The sequence below is a fragment of the Camelus ferus genome, chromosome X (genome assembly GCF_009834535.1).
Source record: "Camelus ferus isolate YT-003-E chromosome X, BCGSAC_Cfer_1.0, whole genome shotgun sequence".
Classification (NCBI taxonomy): domain Eukaryota; kingdom Metazoa; phylum Chordata; class Mammalia; order Artiodactyla; family Camelidae; genus Camelus; species Camelus ferus.
The window spans coordinates 13,975,982-13,996,121 of record NC_045732.1 but is presented as its reverse complement, the minus strand read 5'-3'; the positions used below and the strand labels follow the sequence as shown (position 1 = coordinate 13,996,121).

General features: G+C 46.4%; 1 protein-coding gene and 1 non-coding gene across 5 annotated transcripts in view; both read right to left on the bottom strand.

Moving 5' to 3' along the window:
• Positions 1–20,140, bottom strand: part of WWC3 (WWC family member 3) — a 102,182-nt gene that overhangs the window by 52,060 nt on the left and 29,982 nt on the right. For 3 of the 4 annotated variants that reach the window (XM_032475931.1, XM_032475933.1, XM_032475934.1), the window contains 3 exons: positions 11,485–11,594; positions 6,510–6,713; positions 5,453–5,512 (listed from right to left, as the gene is read on the bottom strand). In XM_032475931.1, coding sequence (XP_032331822.1) covers positions 5,453–5,512; positions 6,510–6,713; positions 11,485–11,594 — 374 coding nt within the window. The remainder of the gene's footprint in view (positions 1–5,452; positions 5,513–6,509; positions 6,714–11,484; positions 11,595–20,140) is intronic. The other variant, XM_032475932.1, reaches the window with a different exon arrangement.
• Positions 4,115–4,222, bottom strand: LOC116662342. Its single transcript, XR_004318378.1, has one exon. It is a non-coding gene; the product is annotated as a U6 spliceosomal RNA (small nuclear RNA).

Genomic DNA, 20,140 nt, shown 5'->3' with positions numbered 1-20,140 from the left:
TGGATGAGATTTTATGGGTTATTGAAAGGAGAAATGTGTATGTCCACATGTCCTCTGTCTCTGTCTCCTTCTCTCACACAGGCCTCCTCTGTGCCATGAGAACCTGAGATCCCCCCAGGGGTGTGACATGCTTTACAAGACCAGTAGTCCCTCTCCAAAAACATCCCCTGGGCAGATGGCTCCTCAGGACCAGGTGTGCGCCTCCAGGCATCAGCTCTGTAGGGAGCTGCTCGAGGGAGCCCAGGAGGACTCCGGCAGAAAGGACAGCAAGCCCTGACAGTTTCCATGCTGACAGGTACTAATTAGCAGAGTTGCGACCAAGGTAGGCATATAAATAACCAAGGCCAACAAAAGAGGGCGTGACTTCTTTTTTAAAGGCATCATAGGCCAAGGAACAAAAATATTAAACTAGCCCACTCAGAGGTAACCTGAAGAAGTGACACAAGAGGCCACCAACCCAAACCAAGAACTCTCTCTCGAGGACGGGCGAGGAGGTGCGGTAGACACGTGCACTCTGCTGCGACCGTAAAGACGGAGTCACCCCCGAGTACCTGGGGAAATGCTGTGCGCACCGTTTCCACCACCTCCCACCCCCCGCCTGCTCCAACGTGCTTGCGTGAAGCACGAGAGAAGGCTGACCGAGGGCCTGCGGCCCTTATCCTACGCCAGACACTAGATGAGAACCCTTCACCAGAGAAACAATGGGAGATGACAGTCTGTGCACTGGGCTCGGGGCCTCAGCAAGAATGCTGGCAGGACTGAGGACTGGTAAGGTCAAGCCTCCCCACCACCTCTCCCAGGAACGCAGCATGGGCCAGTGCTTTCTCACCCGAGACAAGGCCCACTCTCTCCCAGCCACCAAAAGAGACTCTGGGGGCAGACTTCTAGGAGCTCCTTGGAGCCAGGGTAACAAACAAAGTCCTATTCCTGCTGCTGCCGGAAGGAAGCATCACAATCAACCTGGACAAGTGGATCTCAACTCTGAGAACCACCTGGGGAGCTTTAAAAAAAAAAGGGTGAGGGGAGCCTGGCCCCACCCAAAGCCATTAAATCAAAATCTCTAGGGGTGGGAGTGGGGTCCAGGCAGTCAAGAGTTTTTAAAACCCCTTCAGGAGATTCCTCTAGTGCAGCCAGGGTGAGAACCACTGGTGCAGATTCTTCTACAAAGGAGCAGATAGTCAGTATTTTTGGCTTTGTGGGCCATATGTCCCTGTCCCAGTTCCTCAGCTCTGCCACTGTGGCTGTTAAATCGGTTAAGTGAGTGGACGTGGCTATGTTCCAACAGAAGTTTATTTACAAACAGCCAGGGCGGACAGGATTCAGCCTGTGGGTCATAATTTGCTGACTTGTGGTTCAGACTGTAATTTACCCCAAGCAAGAATTCCTTCCAAAATATCCTGCAGATGGTCATGTACTTCATCTCAATGCACCGGGAGGCTAGAGTTTCTCAGGAAGAATGAAAGAGTAACTCCAGAAAAAAAAATTTCTGAAATAACAAATGTCTTCAGTGTTAAAAAGAAGGCAAACAGAAGAACACTGCAATGGAGGAAGCGGGAGAAAACGCTACAAAATGGAGCTGGAGAGGAAGCAGTGGGTGTGTCTCAGAGAGAAGGCTCCCACCGCAGAGAAGCTCCATCTCGGTGTGCTACAAAACATAAAGCAGGGCTGGGTAGCAGGCAGCTAGCTCACAAGCCCACAGGAATAAAGCAGATTTGGGTTCTTAGTCTCATGGGGATGTGTGTGCTCAAATCCAGCAAAGCATGAGTTTGCTTTAGTCAGAGACAACAAAGGTTAAGGCCTGGTATTCTCAGATGCCAGATGGCCCAATACTGCCACAAAATCTTTCCTCTCCAGTGAATAGAGCTTTATTCCGGTGATTTCCATGACTTGGGGGGAAATCTGTACAGGGTATGGAAGAGGTCCCCTCCTCCTGTGCTCCCCCCATATCCTTCTGCTCCAATATTAGAAATGGCTGTTCTAGTTAATTCCTCTGCCTCACTTTCCCCTACAATCAGCCATGAGGGATAAATCATGTCCCCAGCATTTAGTATATATCAACACCAGGTGCTAAATAAATATCTGTTGAAAACTAAATGAACAGTTTAGCAATCCTACTATGGGCCATAAGGAAGTCAAGAAGTAGAAAGTGCTCTGCCCTCCACGTGCCCCTTTCAGTGTTGTGTAATTGCCAGATGACCTGTCAATTTATAATTGGACCTTATTTCCAGGTAATTTGAACAATGGGAAGGCATGGTGTTCCAAAACCATGATCAGTTCTTCTGAGCTACCTCTTCCATGTCTCAGAAAAGCACACAGCCCCGAAGACTATGTACACAGACAGATCTGGGTTCAAATCCAAGGTCTACCACTTATTGAGTACGGAGCCCTGAAGAACTAATTTAGCCCACTCAATACTGTTTCTTGTGGATACCCCAAAGATAACATCACAGTGTTAACAGTGCTTCATGATGTGGCAACCACAATAATGCTGAGAAAACACCAGCCCATTCCACATGGGTTCCTTTCACTTCGAGTCATTGCCAATGAAGGAAATCATGGGAAATAAGTCCAGATATCATTCTGTTTCCAGTACCAGAGCAAGGAAACGCCTCTTTGCTTTAGATGACTAGCAATGAGAGCGATCTGGGCTGTGTGAGGCCCATGGGGCCAACTAGAGTCCAGGCGTGCTATGAATCCTGCCACCAGCAGCTCCTGATGGGGGCCCAGGCCTCTGGAGCAGACATCCGTTACAGCACAATGATTCGAGCCAGCCGGATCACTGTCTTGAACTTTAGCCTGCGGCCAGAAATAGTTCATTTGGGTCGTATCTAACAGAGTCTTCCTTGATGGAGTTCAGGTTAAATGGCAAATTCAAAGAGTTTATCAAAACCCAAGGGACAGCAGCCTATAAACTGCCTGGATTAATTCCTAGACTCCATTCGTAGTCTTTTTCCCTGAGATAGGCTCCAGCAAGATCCACTGGCATCTCCAGCCCTTCATGAAAACAGGGAGGCCCCATGTGGCCTCCGAGGCCACCTACAGGAGTAGATGCAGAGATGGTGTCTACGCAGGGACCTCTGGTGGGTCGGGGAGTGGAGTTTGATGAGCACATTAAAATCTCAAGTCAACATACAGAGTCATCATCTTCCTCTAATCAAGGTTTCTTCATACAGGACTTCACAGACAGCACCTTGAGTATTTCTTTTTTACTGGGCATTAATAAAATTCTATGGCACACAGGAAGGAATGAAATTGAGTCCAATTCCCTATTTGCCCAAATGTCAAGGGAGTAAAAAGCCCACAGAAGTACAAAAACAGATGTTGAGGGATGTCCCAGCTCCACAGGATGACCAATCCTGAACGCCCCTACCCTCTAGGCTTAGCATTGCCATGGGACCCCACCCCTCACCCCCCTAGGGCTGGGTATAGAATCCAACAGGCTGTAACTAGGTCCTCCTATATTAGCATCCTCAGCAGCTCCAGTCCCGAGTCCCCATGCTCACTGCAACTCAAGTCCGGGCTGCACCAGTATAGGAACCAGTATATAAAACACATCTTCTCTTGACGAAATTTTTCCTTTCCATTACTGGCAAGAAACTTCCTGCCAAGTTTTTCTGATATGTCCTTTCCCTATTCTATTCCTAGAACGACTGACTGGAAAACCTCTTTGGAGACCTAACCAAACCTAATCATGGAACAGATGAGGTGCCTAAAGGCTCCTGGGATGAAACACTCTATTAGGTTGAATTGTATGAAATGGCCAATATTTGGCCCCTTTTAAGCCATAAAAAGGACAATTTTATATGGTTCAACCTACTTCCACCAAGTAACTTTTGGAAAGGTTTAGAATCGCTAACTATAAGCTCTCAGAAACAGTTATAAACCAATGCTTCAGCTAAATGTGACCTCAAGGCACCAAGTCCATTGAGTTGGTCATCTTATGGGATCATTTAAAAGAGACCATACACTGAACCATAAAAGTCATGTCAGTAGATACTAAAAGTTTGGAATCTTATATAGTCTAGTCTCTGACCATAACAGAATTAAATTAGAAATCAACAACATATCTTTTAAAAGTTCCAACAACTTACTTTCATTTTTTTATTTTTATTTTTAAAATATGGAACGCTTCACAACTTTGCGTGTCATCCTTGCACAGGGGCCATGCTAATCTTTTCCGTATCGTTCCAATATTTAGCACATGTGCTGCCAAAGTGAGCACCCAACAACTTACTTTTATAAGAACCCATGGGTCACAAGATAAATCACAAAAAAATGGGGAAATATTTTGAGCTGACTGAAAATGAAAATACCAAAATTTGTGGGATGCAGTTAAAGTAGTACCTAGAGGAGAATTTATACCTTTAGAGGCTATGTGAGAAAATCAGAAAGGTCTGAAATCAATGATCTGAGTCCCTACTTTAGGAAGATAGAAAAGGAAGAACAAATTAAAGCCAAACCAAGTAGAAAGAAGGAAATAATAAAGAAGACAAATCAATAAAATAGAAGAGAGACAAGAAATTGGAAAAAAGGAAAATCAAAAGCCAGTTCACTAGAACGATACATACAATGGATAAAAGGTTAGCTACGCTGATTAAGAATACATAAATGATTAATATCATGAATCAAAGAGAGGACACCACCTCAGAGTCCAGACATTGAACGAATCATACAGGAATTCTACAAAAACTTCATAAACTTGACAGCTTGGATTAGCACTCGGTAGAATCCCTGTGGGCCAAACCCAGCTTGTTACCCATTTTTATACTTTCATCAGATCAAGCCACACACATTCATTTATGTATCGTGTCTGGCTGCTTCTACATGGTAACAACAGGCTTGAGTAGTTGCATCTAAGACCACATGGTCTACAGAGCCTAAAATACCAGCTGACCCTTTACAGAAGTTTACTGATTTTTAGATTAGGTGAAAGAGACGAACTTCTTGAAGCACACAAATACGAAAACTGATTCAAGAAGAAACAGGAAAATCTGATTACCCCTGTATCTATTAAAGGTTACGAACATTCCCAGGAAGAACTCCAGGTCCAGATGGCTTTTCTGATTAATTCTATCAAACGGTTAAGAAGGCACTACCAATCTCACATAAACTCTTGCCAAAAACTAGGGAGGAGGAACATGTTCCCACTCATTCTGTGAGGCCAGTATTATCCCATTACCAAAATCAGAGACAGGCATTATAAGTAAAGAGAACTATGAAGAAACCAGCCTTTTCTAAAAACTAGCACTGAGCTGACCCATCACATTTTGATGGACAGTTAAAAACAAACAAACAAACAGAAAAAATCCTAGTACATACCAATGTCTGAAGAATGAGAGAAAACAGCCTAGAAACAACATATCATTGTACCTGAGCCTGCATTCTCTCACGGCAGATGGAAACACAAACATCTCAAATTCCTGTGACAGAGGGGAAACCCCGGCTTATTTACCTCCAACAGCAGCTGCAGTAAAAAAGACGTACGGCCCCTTGACCTCAACTCCATTCTGACCTGCAACACAGGATAGAGCTTTGACCATGTCTTCCACGTTCTAAGCTGGGTCACAGAGCAAATCCCTGGCAACACGGCAGTCATGCCGCAGGTAAGTCCTTCCAAGTCTCGGCTAGACTTAGGTTTTCACAAAAAGAAACCCTGTGGTACCAACTTCATACACTCTCCCCAAGCTTTCGGGCCCCGGGACAGCCATGGCTGCATGCACCCGCGGTGGGCTGCTGGGCGTGACAACTCCGGTGGGAAGGGGCTGGCTCAGGCAGTGACTGACTGAGTCAGCAACCAAATGCTTTGGCTTCCGCGACTGGACCTGATTCCTTCAACACCTGAGCATCTGCAGAGTCCTACTGAAATGGGAGCCCACAGCCAGCACCCTCTGAAGCTAAGAGGGGCTCCCTATGGAGAACGTCAGTGTGCGTCCATCTTACTTGAGGGGCAGAGAGTTCTCCAATTCTCTGCGCTATACTGAGTCTCTCCACCTTCAGTGTGTTGCCCAAGAAAGGAGTCTACAAAGAGACAGGTGCCTGACATGTGGAGGCTCCTGGATCTGTGCATCCACGATCAACAGAAGCGTGGTATGGCTTTCCCAAGGATCAGCCCAGACAAGCAGGATTAACTGCAGGGGTCTCCAGGTGAAGCCCTTTCCCACACAGACAAATATGAGGCATGAGATGGTTTTGTGTCACGACCTGAAATGTACTTGTTTATGTCCTCCCTTCCCCAGCTGCTCGGACACTCCCTGAGGGCAGGGACCTCTCCTCTGTTAGGCTCCACCGTATCACTGTGCCTGGGCACAAGGTGGGCATCTGATAAATATTTGCTAAAGGATGGTAGTGAATGACCATTGATTCCCGTGTGGAAGGCTGATCCCCTGTCTGTGTGTGATTAGAAACTTTATGAAGCTGCCTCGCCCGAGTGAAGTTCGGGCTTTGCAGATAACCTAGCAGAGATGGCTCTTAAAGTCGCGCGTATTCACTGGAGGAGCCGGGCAACTCACAGCTGGCGTATGAGCGGCTGTCGTCCTCACACATTTTGTGCAGCTGCTGATATTCCTCCTGAGCCAGCTCGAACCGCTGCTGCTTAATCTGGTAGATTTCTTTCTTGGCATTGAGAGCCTCCTGGGCTACAATTAAGTACTCCTTCAGCATCCGTTCCTGCTCTCGTCTCCATTGTTCTCTGGGGTCCTCAATCTGGGTAAGCTCTGAAATGAAAAGGGTAAGGACATAAGTGACTTCAAGTAAAATCTTTAGGTTGACCAATAATTGTGCAGTTATGTGACTGGTCGATATGAAAATTAATTAACTACCAGGATGTTCATTATGGAAGCGTCTGCATAAGGAACCTTCCCAAAGTGTGGATCATCTTCTATTTACATACCCACCGCTGAGAGGAGACCAAGGCTCTGTAGATATGCAACAGTTCCTTGAAGGGGAAGACAACATCAGACAGTTGTTCACACAGTCAGTAAACGTGGGTGGGCATGAACCCAAAGGAACTCGTCACTGTCAAACTAAGAGATGCATCCAACCTTCTTCTCCCTGACTTGTCCAACCTGGATACTATCAGCTCTGCTGTCCCTGTGACTGGCTTGCTCCCTCCCCTTCCCCCCATGCCAGACCACGTCCTTCTGCCTTCTTTGTGAACTTCCTCATCTCCTCCCGCCCATAAATCCGCCCCGCTTTCCACTCTGGCTTTCTCACTCGACCAGCTCCCGGAAGGGCTCATGCTTACCTCTGGCTCCAACCTCTCCTGAGCCCCATCCTTTCCTTCCAACTCCCTTCTAGCTACATCTCCACGTGGACGGACCCAAAGTAACTGAGTCAATCATCCAAAGTTGGACTCATTCTCACACAGCGCCTTTTCACTACCTAAACCGAAACCAAACCACGGCAGGTGGCCCAGCGCCTGCTGCTGTCGCTTGCCCTCCCGAAGGGAGCCGCACCACCGGGATCTGCCCACTCAGCCAACCTGGGACCCCACCTCAGAGGACTCCTACCCCTTGCCCTCACCCAGAATATTTGGTGGGGCATCCAGAATTGGTGATTCCTGCCCCTACCTATAACAATGACTGATGACATGCCTTCTCTCCATCTCCCCTTAATTCAATCAGACCCTCACAATCTCTCTCCAGAAACACCCAGGCTTCCTGACTCATCCCACCGAGAGCCACCCTCAGTGTGTTCACCAAAGTTACCTTCCCAACTCTGCCTGCAATTCTTTAACACGTGAACCTCTCTTAAAGCACAAAGTCCAATATCCTCCACGTGATGAGTCCTGAAACTAACTTGCCAGCTTTATTTCAAGTTTCTGCCCTTTTCCCCAGAGACATCCTCTACACAGACTAAATTTTCCACAGTCCCCATCTTTGGAAACGCTTATCCGTGCATTTACATCACTTCTGTCCTCCTCTGCCCACCAGAAAACCATGTCATTGTCTAAGTCCCTTTACAAAGGCACCTCTTCTCTGAAGCCTTCTCTGCCCCGCCAAGCACACATATCTCTGTGCAATGGCTAGGACTGCTGCTCTGACCACTTGCCGCATAACTGTTTTTGTATTTCTTTATTTCCCATCTAAACTCCAAGCCCCTAGAAGCAGGCGCACAGCCCCAGTCATCTTTATATTCTCAGGGCCCTTCGTCAGTCTGAGACTCAGAAGGCAATCTATGATTGTGGACCGCAGGCTCACTGAGTGCGGAGCAGAAGGGGCCATCTGCTCCGTACAGAGGACTACAGTCCTGAGATCAGATTCTTACATCGAGGGATGGAGTGATCAAATGGGCAAGACACCCAGACTCGGGAAGGCTCCCTTCCTTCACGGCAATCGAATTCCTAGTGGAGATTTCCACAGAAGCACCACCCTAAATGCAGTAAGAAACGGAAAGTGGCGTCCTGCTCCCAACATCGAGACCGCAGGCTGCAGTGGCTCTGTTACAATGATGCCATATTGGTCATTATATACAGGCTGCCGGCAGCCAAAACAAAATTAAGGAGAGTTCCTAGAAGAAAAATGCTAATAAAATTCCCCACCCAAATCCTAAATAAACCTGCAAAATATTTTACTCCAAGTGCACCTGAGTACACTACTGCAACAGCCCAAACGTGGAAAAATTAGGGAATCTCACCAAATGGTGAATGGATGAATAAAATGTGGTCTACCTATGCAGTGGGGTGTCATTCAGCCATAAGAAGGAATAAACTATTGATATCCTACAACATGGATGGACCTCGAGGACCTCACGCTAAGTGAGAGAAGTCAGACCCAAAAGACTACATGTTGTAGGATCCATTTGGATGAAACGTCCAGAAGAGGCAAACCCAGAGAGACATATAGGAGATTCGGGGTTGCGTGGGACAGGAGACTGGCGGGAGGAATGGGGAGTGATGGCTAAGGGGTACAGGGTTGTACCCTGGGGTGATGAAATGTTCTGGAACTAGACAGAGGTGGTGGTTGAAGAACACTGTGAATGCACCAAACGCCACCCAACTATAATGCTTTTAAACGGTTAATCGCACGTTCTGTGCATTTCACCTCAAAATGATTTAAAAAATGTAAATTTTACATCATCTTCGCCACAAACACACACACACACACACACACACACACACACACACACACACACACACACACACACACGAGCGCTTGCTAGGATGTTTCAAGTAAGTTCTTCCTTTTAAACCCCGTCCCAGCAACAACCCCTACTATCCCTCTTCACACTGCTACCCCAGGGCCCCTCCTGGAAGGCCTCTCCAGGCCTTAAAAGCTCACATGGGGAAATAAGAAACAGAAATAACAAACACTGACCTAGCGTTCAGGTTTGGTGGGCTTGGGCCTGGGCGTGGGCAGAGTCACAGTGGTGTAACCGCCCGGATGTCTCTGACGCTGATTCAGCCAGGAGACTTGCCTCGGCCGACAGGCTCTGTTCACACTCTGGTCAGCACACCCGAGGGTCTTGGGAACCTTGAAGGTGATCAACCCAGGGACCCTCTGGTCCCTCACTCCACTGTCAACCTGCACAGTTCCAACTTAACATGTGACCCCTCAGGTTCTGTGCCCTTAAAGAGCTTCAAAGCTGTGCTATCAAGAGCTGGGTTCTTGGGAGCAAGGCTCGGGAGGGGCAGGGCCCTGGCCCTGGAGCTGGTACCTTCCCCCTCCACCGTCCATGGTGCTGGGTCATCCCAGTTAGACTCAAGGTGGCCGAAAGAAAGCCCTTGGTGATTACTCAGGTTGGGGTTTCATGGTCATGTCTAGCGTGTCACGTCGAATCCTTGAAGGTAAAGACTAGGTCTCACTTCCCTGTGTCCCCAGGGCCTCAAAAGTGGCCGGCACGGAGAGGTCCCTTGCTGTGACTCAGTGAGAAAGGAACACCCGCAGCAAAGAAGGGGGCCCAGAGGGATGAGTGAGCTGGGTTTACAAGAGACGAGCCAGAACGGGACCTAGGCCTCAGTGGCAGGCAGGCAGGCTTTCCAGAAAGGTCATGTCAGGTGAATGCCTGTGCTGTTCAGTCATACTACCTGGGCCCAGAGAGGCCAAAGCCTGGTGAGGAGGCCCTGGTGCCCCTGTGCCCAGCAGCCCTCACCTGCTAGAGTGACCACCCTGAAGCTGGGAAGGTGGCCCAGATGGCCAAGACACCTGGACACACGCAAACGAGGGCACCAGCTCAGCCAGGCCGGGGGGAGGGCTGCCCCAGATGGAGCCTCATGGAGCACTGCACCCTGTCCACTGCGCAGTGGGTCCACCTAGAAGCCCTCGTGCCATGTGGATAACCGCCTGGGAGGGCAGCAGGACTGAGGCAGTACTCATCCTGCTGCCCAGTCTTTGGTTAGGAGCTGCAATCAAGGGGAAGCCGAGTGTATGGATCGGAAACCCCACAGGCCTGGACAGAGACAGGAAGGCTCGCCATGTAGGTTCCTTAACGCTGAACTGAGGAGGCCGGCCAGCCAGTGACAATGCGGGAGTCAGTCCTACAAGCACCAGCCTGGCCCGATCACACTATGGGGACACAAGGAGCCATGAGACCGAGTGAGGGAGGAGCTTCACACTCACACGGCGTACACTGTGCATCCTCCCAGCCTCTCCCACACTTAATAACTCCAAGGACAGAAAGCACACTAAGGGAAACTTCATGTCCCCAGTAGTAATGACAATGGCAGGAACACTGAGGGCAGCTAGAACAAAAATGGGAGAGAGAGAAAATGTGAATCTGAGAGAGGAATGGGTCCCCAGCGGTACTCGATGGAGGAAGGCTGATGAGGAGGCAGAAGAAAGCCAGGAGTGGGGTGGAGAAGAGATCTAGAACCAAAGGCAGCATGTGAATCTCAGCACCACTGGGGCAGCTCAGCCTCTGTGAGGCGCCCTGTGAGTAGTATCCCTGGCTTCCACCCACCAGATGCCAGGAGCACCTCTCCCAGCTGTGACCATCGAAAATGCCTCCAGACATTACCAAGTGTCCCTGGGAGGCAATACCATCCCTGGGTGAGAATCACTGCTCTCAACAACTCCACAAAGAAGGCCGGCATAGTCAAGGACCATTTATTTTAGCTGTAGTCTTTGCATTTGTTTCTCCCTTCACAAAGCTCAAATCAAATCAAATCACACGCATAAGACAAAATGAAGTTAAGGCAACCACTTGGGCATTTACTGTTCCAAGAACTAGTTAAGTTGCATTTTGCAAAAAACAATCTTCTCATTTTGAGAGATGTTTCTATTAGTAGACTGCCTGGGAAATTTATTCTTTCTATTAGGTATTAAAACTCTCCATTCAACATATTCCATGCAGTTCTGAGCAACACACAAGCCAGGTAGCTACATACCTGCTCAGCTAATGGATACTTCAGATGACATTTATAAAATCCAGTTCAATGCTGCTTTGGAGAGTAATAACTGTTTCATCTACAGAAAGAGTTCCTAGCATCTTTGAGATCAACATGAAAACTCATTCATATATAATAACTCAAGGTGGCACTCTACTTACTATTTATGTGGTCCATGTAATAAATTCCAATTTGTTTATCATATACAGTTTCCCATCCTAAAGGAAGTTCATCCCCAACACAATCGGCAAAGGTCAATGGCTTTGTTATCCTGCAAAATAAAATTATGAAAGCAAATTTGAAAGTCAGGTCAATTTCATGTAACTTTGCTGAATCAATTCTAGAATTTGATTTTAACACAAAAATCATATATTATCTACTTGCTTTTGCTCCAACTATTTGGTTGGAAAATTAGTTCACTGGCTTTGCCTAAGTAATATCAGTACACTCACAGTTTTTTGTTTTTTTTTTTACTATCTCAAAATACAGATTTAAATGCCAGCGAAAACAGATATTGACAGTTACAAAACAGGTAAAACAAGCATCTTCTTCCAAGCGGTATGTTTAATGAGGTGACGACAATGGAATGTGGCTCTGCCACAACAATAGGCGAGCACCTCTGTTTTGTTCTCATTCCCTGCCAAATGTTCCCCCCTCACAACTTCCAGTTTCTGTGCATTATACCCTACTCTATCTAAAATGTATTTGGTAAGTTTCATCTACCAGTGGTCAGAAGTTAAGGAGTTAAACATTAACCATGGACCAAATGCAAAAAGCCAAACAAGCACGGGAACAATACAAGGGGACGCCTACTAAACACTGCCCTGTATTCCTTATGCAGTGGGAATCAGAAATTGCAAAGGGTCCTCTTTGTTTTCTGGAGAAAAACAACAAAAGCACATTGTCTACAGATCTCTCTCCTTAAAGTCCATCTGATCAAGGACCCTTGGCTTGACACAGATAGATAAAGGAGAGGTTTTCCAGATAGGTTTCTTTAAGGAGAGCCTCCCCTCCCCTAGACGTCATGATCACACTGACTGACAAGACAGCTGTCATAAAACAGGCCGCACCAATAATTGTCTGAGTCTGGGCAGCTATCTATTCAGTTCTCTTTATAAACGCATACTGACTGGTATGCATGGGAATCTGATAACCTAAATTTCACTAACTCAATCTTCCCACATCTCTGTTCAAGTCCCTGGCTCCAGGAAAGTGAGATACCATAACCACAGCCAAACTCGACAAGACCAGTATGAATTTCCAACACGTTATTTCCCCAAACTGGTTCGACAAGACTCTGTCTCTCCAAGTAGCATTCAGAAACTGACAAACACCATTAGGACGGCACTGACTGAACTCGTCTTCATTTTAAACATATGGTTTTAAGAAGTGCCAGTCAGTATCAAAACAGAAATACATATGTAGAAGGCAAAATACACCATGGAAATCCTCTCACATACGATGCACTCAAAACCCACAACATCACAAGATGAGCCTACTGTGTACTGTCTGTCCGTCCCCGAAACACCAACCACAGCACAATCCCTTTACAGGTCAGTAATGGTGTGGTAGTGGCATGGTTCCAAGTCACACAGGTAACAGCAGGGTGTTGTGCACGATTCAAGTCCTAAACAGGATCACACCACAACAAAAACAATGCTACTTTAAGAGAAACTGAGTCCTGAGCATATCTCTGCTATTCCAGACTCCCGTATAAGCCTACAGAAAAATACCCAAGCACAGGCGCATTCTAAGCATGTTTACATATGTGATCTCATTTAGTCAACAAATACTGGTGGGAAGACAGAACTGACAGCACTGCTGAGCCCAATTCAGTTACTTTACAATTCAGAACTGTTCTAGAACTATTGCAAGTTCAGAGTTTTCCATTTCCTATCCAATAAACACTGCAAGTAATTAAAATAACACTTCCACACTCTTTGTTCTAAAAATAAACAGATATACTATCATTTTGGTGAATTTTATTTTGGCTCGATACAGAATCCATGAATCTCTGATTCCACTTCCTCTCTAAAGAAAGCCTGGATTTTGCACGATCATCCACAGACTCAGTACTTCGAAGCCAGCTGACGAGAAGTCACGCTTCTCGGGGCCCAGCTCACACCAAGAGTGAGAAGTTACCAAGTCCTTGTCGTGGATCTCCTCAGGCCGTGGGGCTCACACTTTGAGCCTGCTAACTCACTTGATGGCAGTGTGAACGGGCTCAACGATACAGATGTCCAGCTCCCAAAAGACAGAAGTAGTAAACTAGAAGGCAAGGACAGGGATCCCTCGGGCAGGAAGAACGCAGCAGGGAGAAGCACATAAACCCACTCACCGCTTTCATCCACTACACCGTGAGACACGCTCACGTGCAGCAGGACACCCATGGCGGCCCGCTCCTAAGCGGCTCCCAATGCGTCCTGCCTCCCGGTGTTCACATCCTCACATGCCCCGCCCCCCCAAAGAGGGCTCTGCTGTGCAAGCGACAGGATATTGTGGAAATGACAGTATGTGGCCTCCGGGGTGAAGTATAAGACATCATACTTCCACCTTATTTTCTTGGATCGCCAGCTTTGGGGGAAACCAGCAGCCATGTGGTGAGACCACTCAAGCAGCCCAATGGAGAGACCCACATAAGGAAGAATGTGGCCTCTGGCCAACAGCCAGCGCCAATCTCCCAGTCATAGGAATTAATCACCTTGGAAGTGGACCCACCAGCCCCAGTCAAACCTTCAGATGTCTGCAGCCCACCGGTATCTTGACCACAATACCCCCATGAGACCCCAAGTAAGGCCCGCCAGCCAAACTGCTCCTGCACCACAGAAACTGTGGGACTGAACGCACACTGTCATTTGAAGCCACTAAGTTTCAGGGTAATTTGTGTGAGGCAGCAATAGAAAACTAATAAAATATCTGAGTCCTAACGCCCCTTCCTAGTTCATCAGATGCGGAAGTGGACATTTGTAGTGATGGCCCAGGCTACCCACTATTAGGAAGCAGTGAGATGTAGAGGAGGCCTTTTGTCTTATTCCAGAACATTAAAATAGACACATATGCTGCTCTTCTGACTTGTCTACCTATTTATCAGGATGACACACCTGCCAGACTTCCAGACAGGTGTCACTTCAGTGCACAAGGGCAAATTTTGGCATGATTTTCAATAACAGCATGGAGAATGTCTAAATTTATTATCCTCATTATCATTCCAAAGTATTTATGAGACAAAGACTTCGTGGTTTTCTGTTGTCCAGCACATGCCACCATGAATATTCACAACTGTACCAGTATCAAAATGATGATTTTTCTCCCAAGAAAGGTGCTGGTGGGGAACATGACTTCAGTAATGGGTAAATCACTTCAGATGAGTTATCCGGTTTCAGAATCTATTTGAGCCCACTGCTACAATGAGGAGAGCTGAATAAATCTTGGCTCCCTTTTATTGTCAGAAGGGCAGTATCTGGGAGTCTGGAACAGTAGAGTTCTTTTGGTGTTAGCTTTTCAGCAAGGAGTGCTATCTGGATGTTGCTGGCTAAAAAGCCTGATTCCTGCATGGCAGGGTGAGGCCTGGAGCCACCCAGGAGAGATCTCAGACTTGGCTGGGACAATCAGCACCCTCAGCAAGCTGGTGGACTTTGTCCTGGACAATCTTGTGACCCCTCATCCTGCCAATGGTCATCCCTCCAACTGCGTGGAGACGCTGACATCCAATGTCTCTTCCTCAAGCACAGTGGTCTCTACAAAAGTGCGCAGCATTGAGTTGGCCAGGGGAAAGCGCCAGACTGGTGTTCCCATGCCCCTCAAGGCAAGCCCAAGGTCCCGCCTTCACCCATAGGTATGCCAGTCCAGGTTCTTGAGTTCTCATCTCCCCAAAAACTTGATGCTAGATCTTCCCCACTAACTCCTTCCCACAGTCACCACACACAGACTCCAGGGCATTTTTGTCTCTACTACACACAGTTTAGGAAACATACCTCAGTAGGAGACAGATGGCCATTCACAGAACCACTCAAATACAACCATTATTCCTATTTTGGTGTGTTTTCCTCATCTTTTTTCTGTGTTCCCTTTGTTTTTTTCTGACATAGTCATGATCATACAGTATACACAATTTTCTTTTCTGCCTTTTCCACTTAATTTTGTAACTTATTAATTCATACCTTGAGTCTCTCCAAAAATTACTGGAGATGGTCTAACACTATAGCCTAAGTATTCCATCCTCCTTGTTATAAATTATTTGTAAACATCACCTGGAATAGGTGAATTAAGCTCCTTGTGAACAATTACCCTGTCTCAACTGTCTCTGACCCCTCCAGCACCTGGTCTAAGAATAAATAACCTGTATTTCCACAAACAGTTTGCTAAGCGGATCAGTATAATTTACCTAAGCCCTCCCCTACTATTGACAGCTACATTATTTCCTAACTTCTACTAGTATAAATACTCATGAGAGCTGCTCTGGGAAACAGGTCGGTAATTTCTCAAATACTTGAACAGAGTTTCCATATGAGCCGGTAACTGTACCCCCAAGAGAAATGAAAACATATGTCCACACCAAAGAATGTCCACGGCAGAGTTATTCACAATAGCCAGAAGATGAAAACAACTAAGAGCCACCAATTGATGAAAGGGTAAATAAAGCATACAATGGAATATTATTTGACCATAACAAAACAATTAAGTACTGACACCCGCTACAATATGAATGGACGTTGAAGTCACTGTGCTAGCCGAAAGAAGCCAGACACAAAAGGTTACATGTTATATGGGTCCGTCTATAAGAAACATCCAGAATAGGCAACTCACAGAGACGGAACGTAGATCAGTGGTTGTCAGGGGTTGGAGATAAAGATGGAATGGGGAGTGACTGCTAGTAGGTACGGGGCTTCCTTTAGGGGTGATAAAAATGTTCTGGAATTAGATAGTGCTTGATGGTTGTGCAACTGTAATTATATTAAAAACTAGTAAACTGTACTCTTCTAATGGTGACTTTTATGTTATATGTGACATATCTCAATTTTTAAAACTATGATAAAAGGAACATCTCTGTGAATAAAGCTCATAGTCTGTATTTACAATTACTTTCTTTGAAAGACTCCCAGAAGTAAATTTACAAGGTTGAAGGATATGATGCTCTTTTCTCCTTATCTTAAATTCAATGCAAAAAATTCAGACAGTACAGTATAAAGAACAGGAAATAAAATCATCTATAATCCAGAAGTCCTGGATTCATGTTTTAGCTTATTTTCCTACATTTTTCCCACAGCTGATATCATACCAGATACAGCTTCATACACTGATTTTTTTCATTTGTGTATTTCCTTATGTTCTTTGAGTCTTTGTCAGCATCGCTTTCTATCATGTTAGAAGCTACCATCATATGCAGTAAACCATAACTTTTTTACCAGGCACCTCAAGTCATCTATTCAAGTACATTCCAATTTTCTGCATTTTACTGTAGATAATGGATACAAGCTTAGAGTAAACATCTGATATACACTTCAAAGTGCTTTACCACCAGCATACACTCCTATTGGCGACCCAAGAATTGGTCTTTCTCATCACCCTCTGGGGATACTCTGAATACATTTGTTCAAGGGCTCGGGATAAATCTGTATGGCATGAGCAGGCTCCACTTTCAAGGATCAAGGTGGTAGGGAGTAGAGCATAAGTTTCATAACATCTTCAGAATGTGGGAAGTTGCACAATGAACTGAGAAGCAGGGCCCCCGGCGTTCCCACGCGTCAGCACTGACGACGTTATCTTATGGCCCCCGGGCCAGCTCTCACCAGGGCTGGTCCTCCTATCAGAGCAGCATCCAACGGACAGTAGCCGGCTCTCCCCGCCCTCAACCACCACTTAGAGATATTCCCATCACAGATTCTCTCCTTAACAAATGGCTCCTCTCGGCCTCAGCAGAGGAAATGAATTTGTTTTGCTTGTTGTTCTGATGACCAGTGTTGGTCCACGAGATGGGGCTGAGGAGACGGACATCAGCTTCTTTTTGTTCCCTTTTGCCCGTTGCATCCTGCCAGGCTCTTTAAGAAGTGGCACTGGTGTTGATTATTTTCACTTTTTTATTTCACTTTTTAAACAGTGTATTACTGCTGTATGTTTGGAGTCTTTAAATGTGATTTTAAAACAATTTTTTAAGACATTAAGGAGAGAGACAATACATGTCTTCAGAACACACACACACACACACAGAAGTGGCACTGGGCTACTTCAGTCAGTGCCAGTTCCAAGAGAGCCATTTATGCCATGAAACCTCGGACAAGTCATTCCTTCTCCCTCTGGGCCTGCCTCAGTTTCCTCATCTTTCAAATGGGGGTGATCCAACAAACCTCATGGGCCCTGTCAGCTGGGTGCAGCCGCTTCAGTCCCAGCCCAGAGACCAGCTCCACCCGCTCCCTTTCCTGCTCCCCCTCATTCTCCAGCAGCCCCGCTTCAGACTGGATTAGTTTCCTTTTGCTGCTGTGACAAATGACCACCAACTTGGTGGTCCTTTAGCATCTAGCAGCTCTGGAGATCAGAAGTCCAGACTGATTTCACTGAACTAAAACCAAAGCAGCAGTAAGTCCACATTCCCTCTGGAGGTTCCAAGGGAGAATCGGTTCTCCGGTCCAGCTTCTGAAGACTTCCTGGCACGCCGTGGCAGCTCCTTCCATCTTCCAAGCCAGCCATAGCCGGCTGAGTCTTTCTCAGGAGGCCATCCCTCTGGGTTTCCCTCCTCTGCCTCCTACTTCCACTCACAAAGACCCTCAGGATTACATTAGGCCTGCCCAGACACTCCAGGATAACCTCCCCATTGCAAGATTCTTTATTTAGTCACATCTGCAAAGTCCCTTCCACCATGGCAGGTAACACACTCACATGTTCCAGGGGTTAGGACGCGGACATCCTGGGAGGCCATGACTCTGCCAACCACAGACACCCCCAGAGAGACCGCGGGGCCGGGGGTGGGCAAAGCAGGAGGCCGCAGTCAGCGCCTCGAGAGCCTTGCCCTCCCTCCCAGCCGGGTTCATATCTAACACCGACTATCACACACTGCAGAAAAGTAAAGGTGGGCAGCGGAAGGTGAGAGCAGGGAGAAGAGGGTAAAGTATGAACGCTGATTTTTTTTTCAATCCGTGAAGGCAAATGAATTGATTTAGATGATATACAATCTTTCTAATAGTGAAATTGCTTTTTTTAATTGAGGTAACACTGGTTTATAACATTATGTAAGTTCCATGCACACATATTTCGACTTCTGCAGACACAACAGCGTGCTCACCACCGTAAGTTTAGCTTCCTGCCGTCACGGCACAGCTGCCCTCCCTTACCCATGAAGCTCCCCAACTCCTTCCCCTCTGGCAACCAGAACTCTGTTCTCTGTATCTACACATAAACACTGATTCTGAACATATTTCCTTTATCAAAAGGAGGCCAGGGTAATCCTCTGGTGCCTAGATTATACTTTCCAGTCTCCCAGAACATCTTTATATTTCCAACTCATGCTTGTTTTTAATATGCAATTCAGAGAGGATACTATTCACGTCAATCTCATTCCAAACTAATCCTCAAGAAATTATGGTGAGTCCCTTCACCTTTTCTGACACACCTGGCTCACAGTGAGTTCCAGAGCCCGCCAGAACACGGACTGCAATCTCTTTGTCCTCATTTACATACTGAATTAGACCCTGTTTGCTGTCCTAGTGCTTCTCCAGCTTCAATGCTGGAGCACTGACACTTGAGGGCCAGGTTCTCACCTGGCAGTGAGCAGGTCCCCGACCTCCCTGAAATGACACAGGAATGTTGATGAGCACAGTCCAGGGCTGTCAGCAGATTCCCTGAGATGGCAGTTACCCCTGAAAAGAAGTTGAGAAGCTCTTCTAGAAAGAGTCCTCATTTCTGTCAAGTTTAAAACAGCACTGAATGTACCATAAACCTGCCACATTAGTCCTGAAAAGGCAAATAGTCACATTTATTATTTACTTAGAACACGCGTATACTTGACCTGGCGAGTGTCACCTAATCCCAATTCTAGAATTTTGGGTAAAGAGTAATAATACTAGAACTCAGTCTAAACATCACAATCAGCATTTCAGTGTATTCACGTAGCATGAATGACCTGATTTTAGTAAAAAGTCTTAGAATTATTCTTGAATTACATTCGTGATTTCCATGTGAAAAGATTAAGACTTCTTCAGAATAAAAAAAAATTATATATCATCAGTCTTTCCACTGACTCCAAGACAAAACTAACAGTTATGGTTCATGGACAAATTCCCAGGCTGATCTGAAGCACAAACACATCTCAGGGAAAAAGGAGACATGGGGTTTATGAACAGCAGTGAATCCACAAGACGACAAATGACCACAGAGGATTGGAGGTGGGTGAACCCCTTTCCCTGAGTAGCACAAGACCACATTTGCAGACCTCCAGTCTCCACCGTCTTTGATTTAAAAAACAACAGGCCTGAGGGTTGTGGAGGCAGGGAGGAGAGGGCAGAGCTCAGTGGTAGAGTGCCTGCTTAGCAGGCACGAGGTCCCGGGTTCAATCCCCAGTCCCTCTATTAAGTAACAGCTGAGAATCTAGGGTGGACAAAGGCAAGATGTTAGCAAGATGTTCTTTCCTCCAGCAAAGAAAAAAAGTGTCCAAAGACAAACCAATTTAGGAGGTACGTCAGAAGACCAGCACACTTCCTGGGGGCTCTACTTCCCCAAGGATCCTACTGGTTCTCAGACGGTTCGGACACTGATGAACGGAAGTCACAACACCTGAAAAAGACCAAGAACTGGTGACTGAAGAAGCATAAGGTCTTTCTCGGTAAG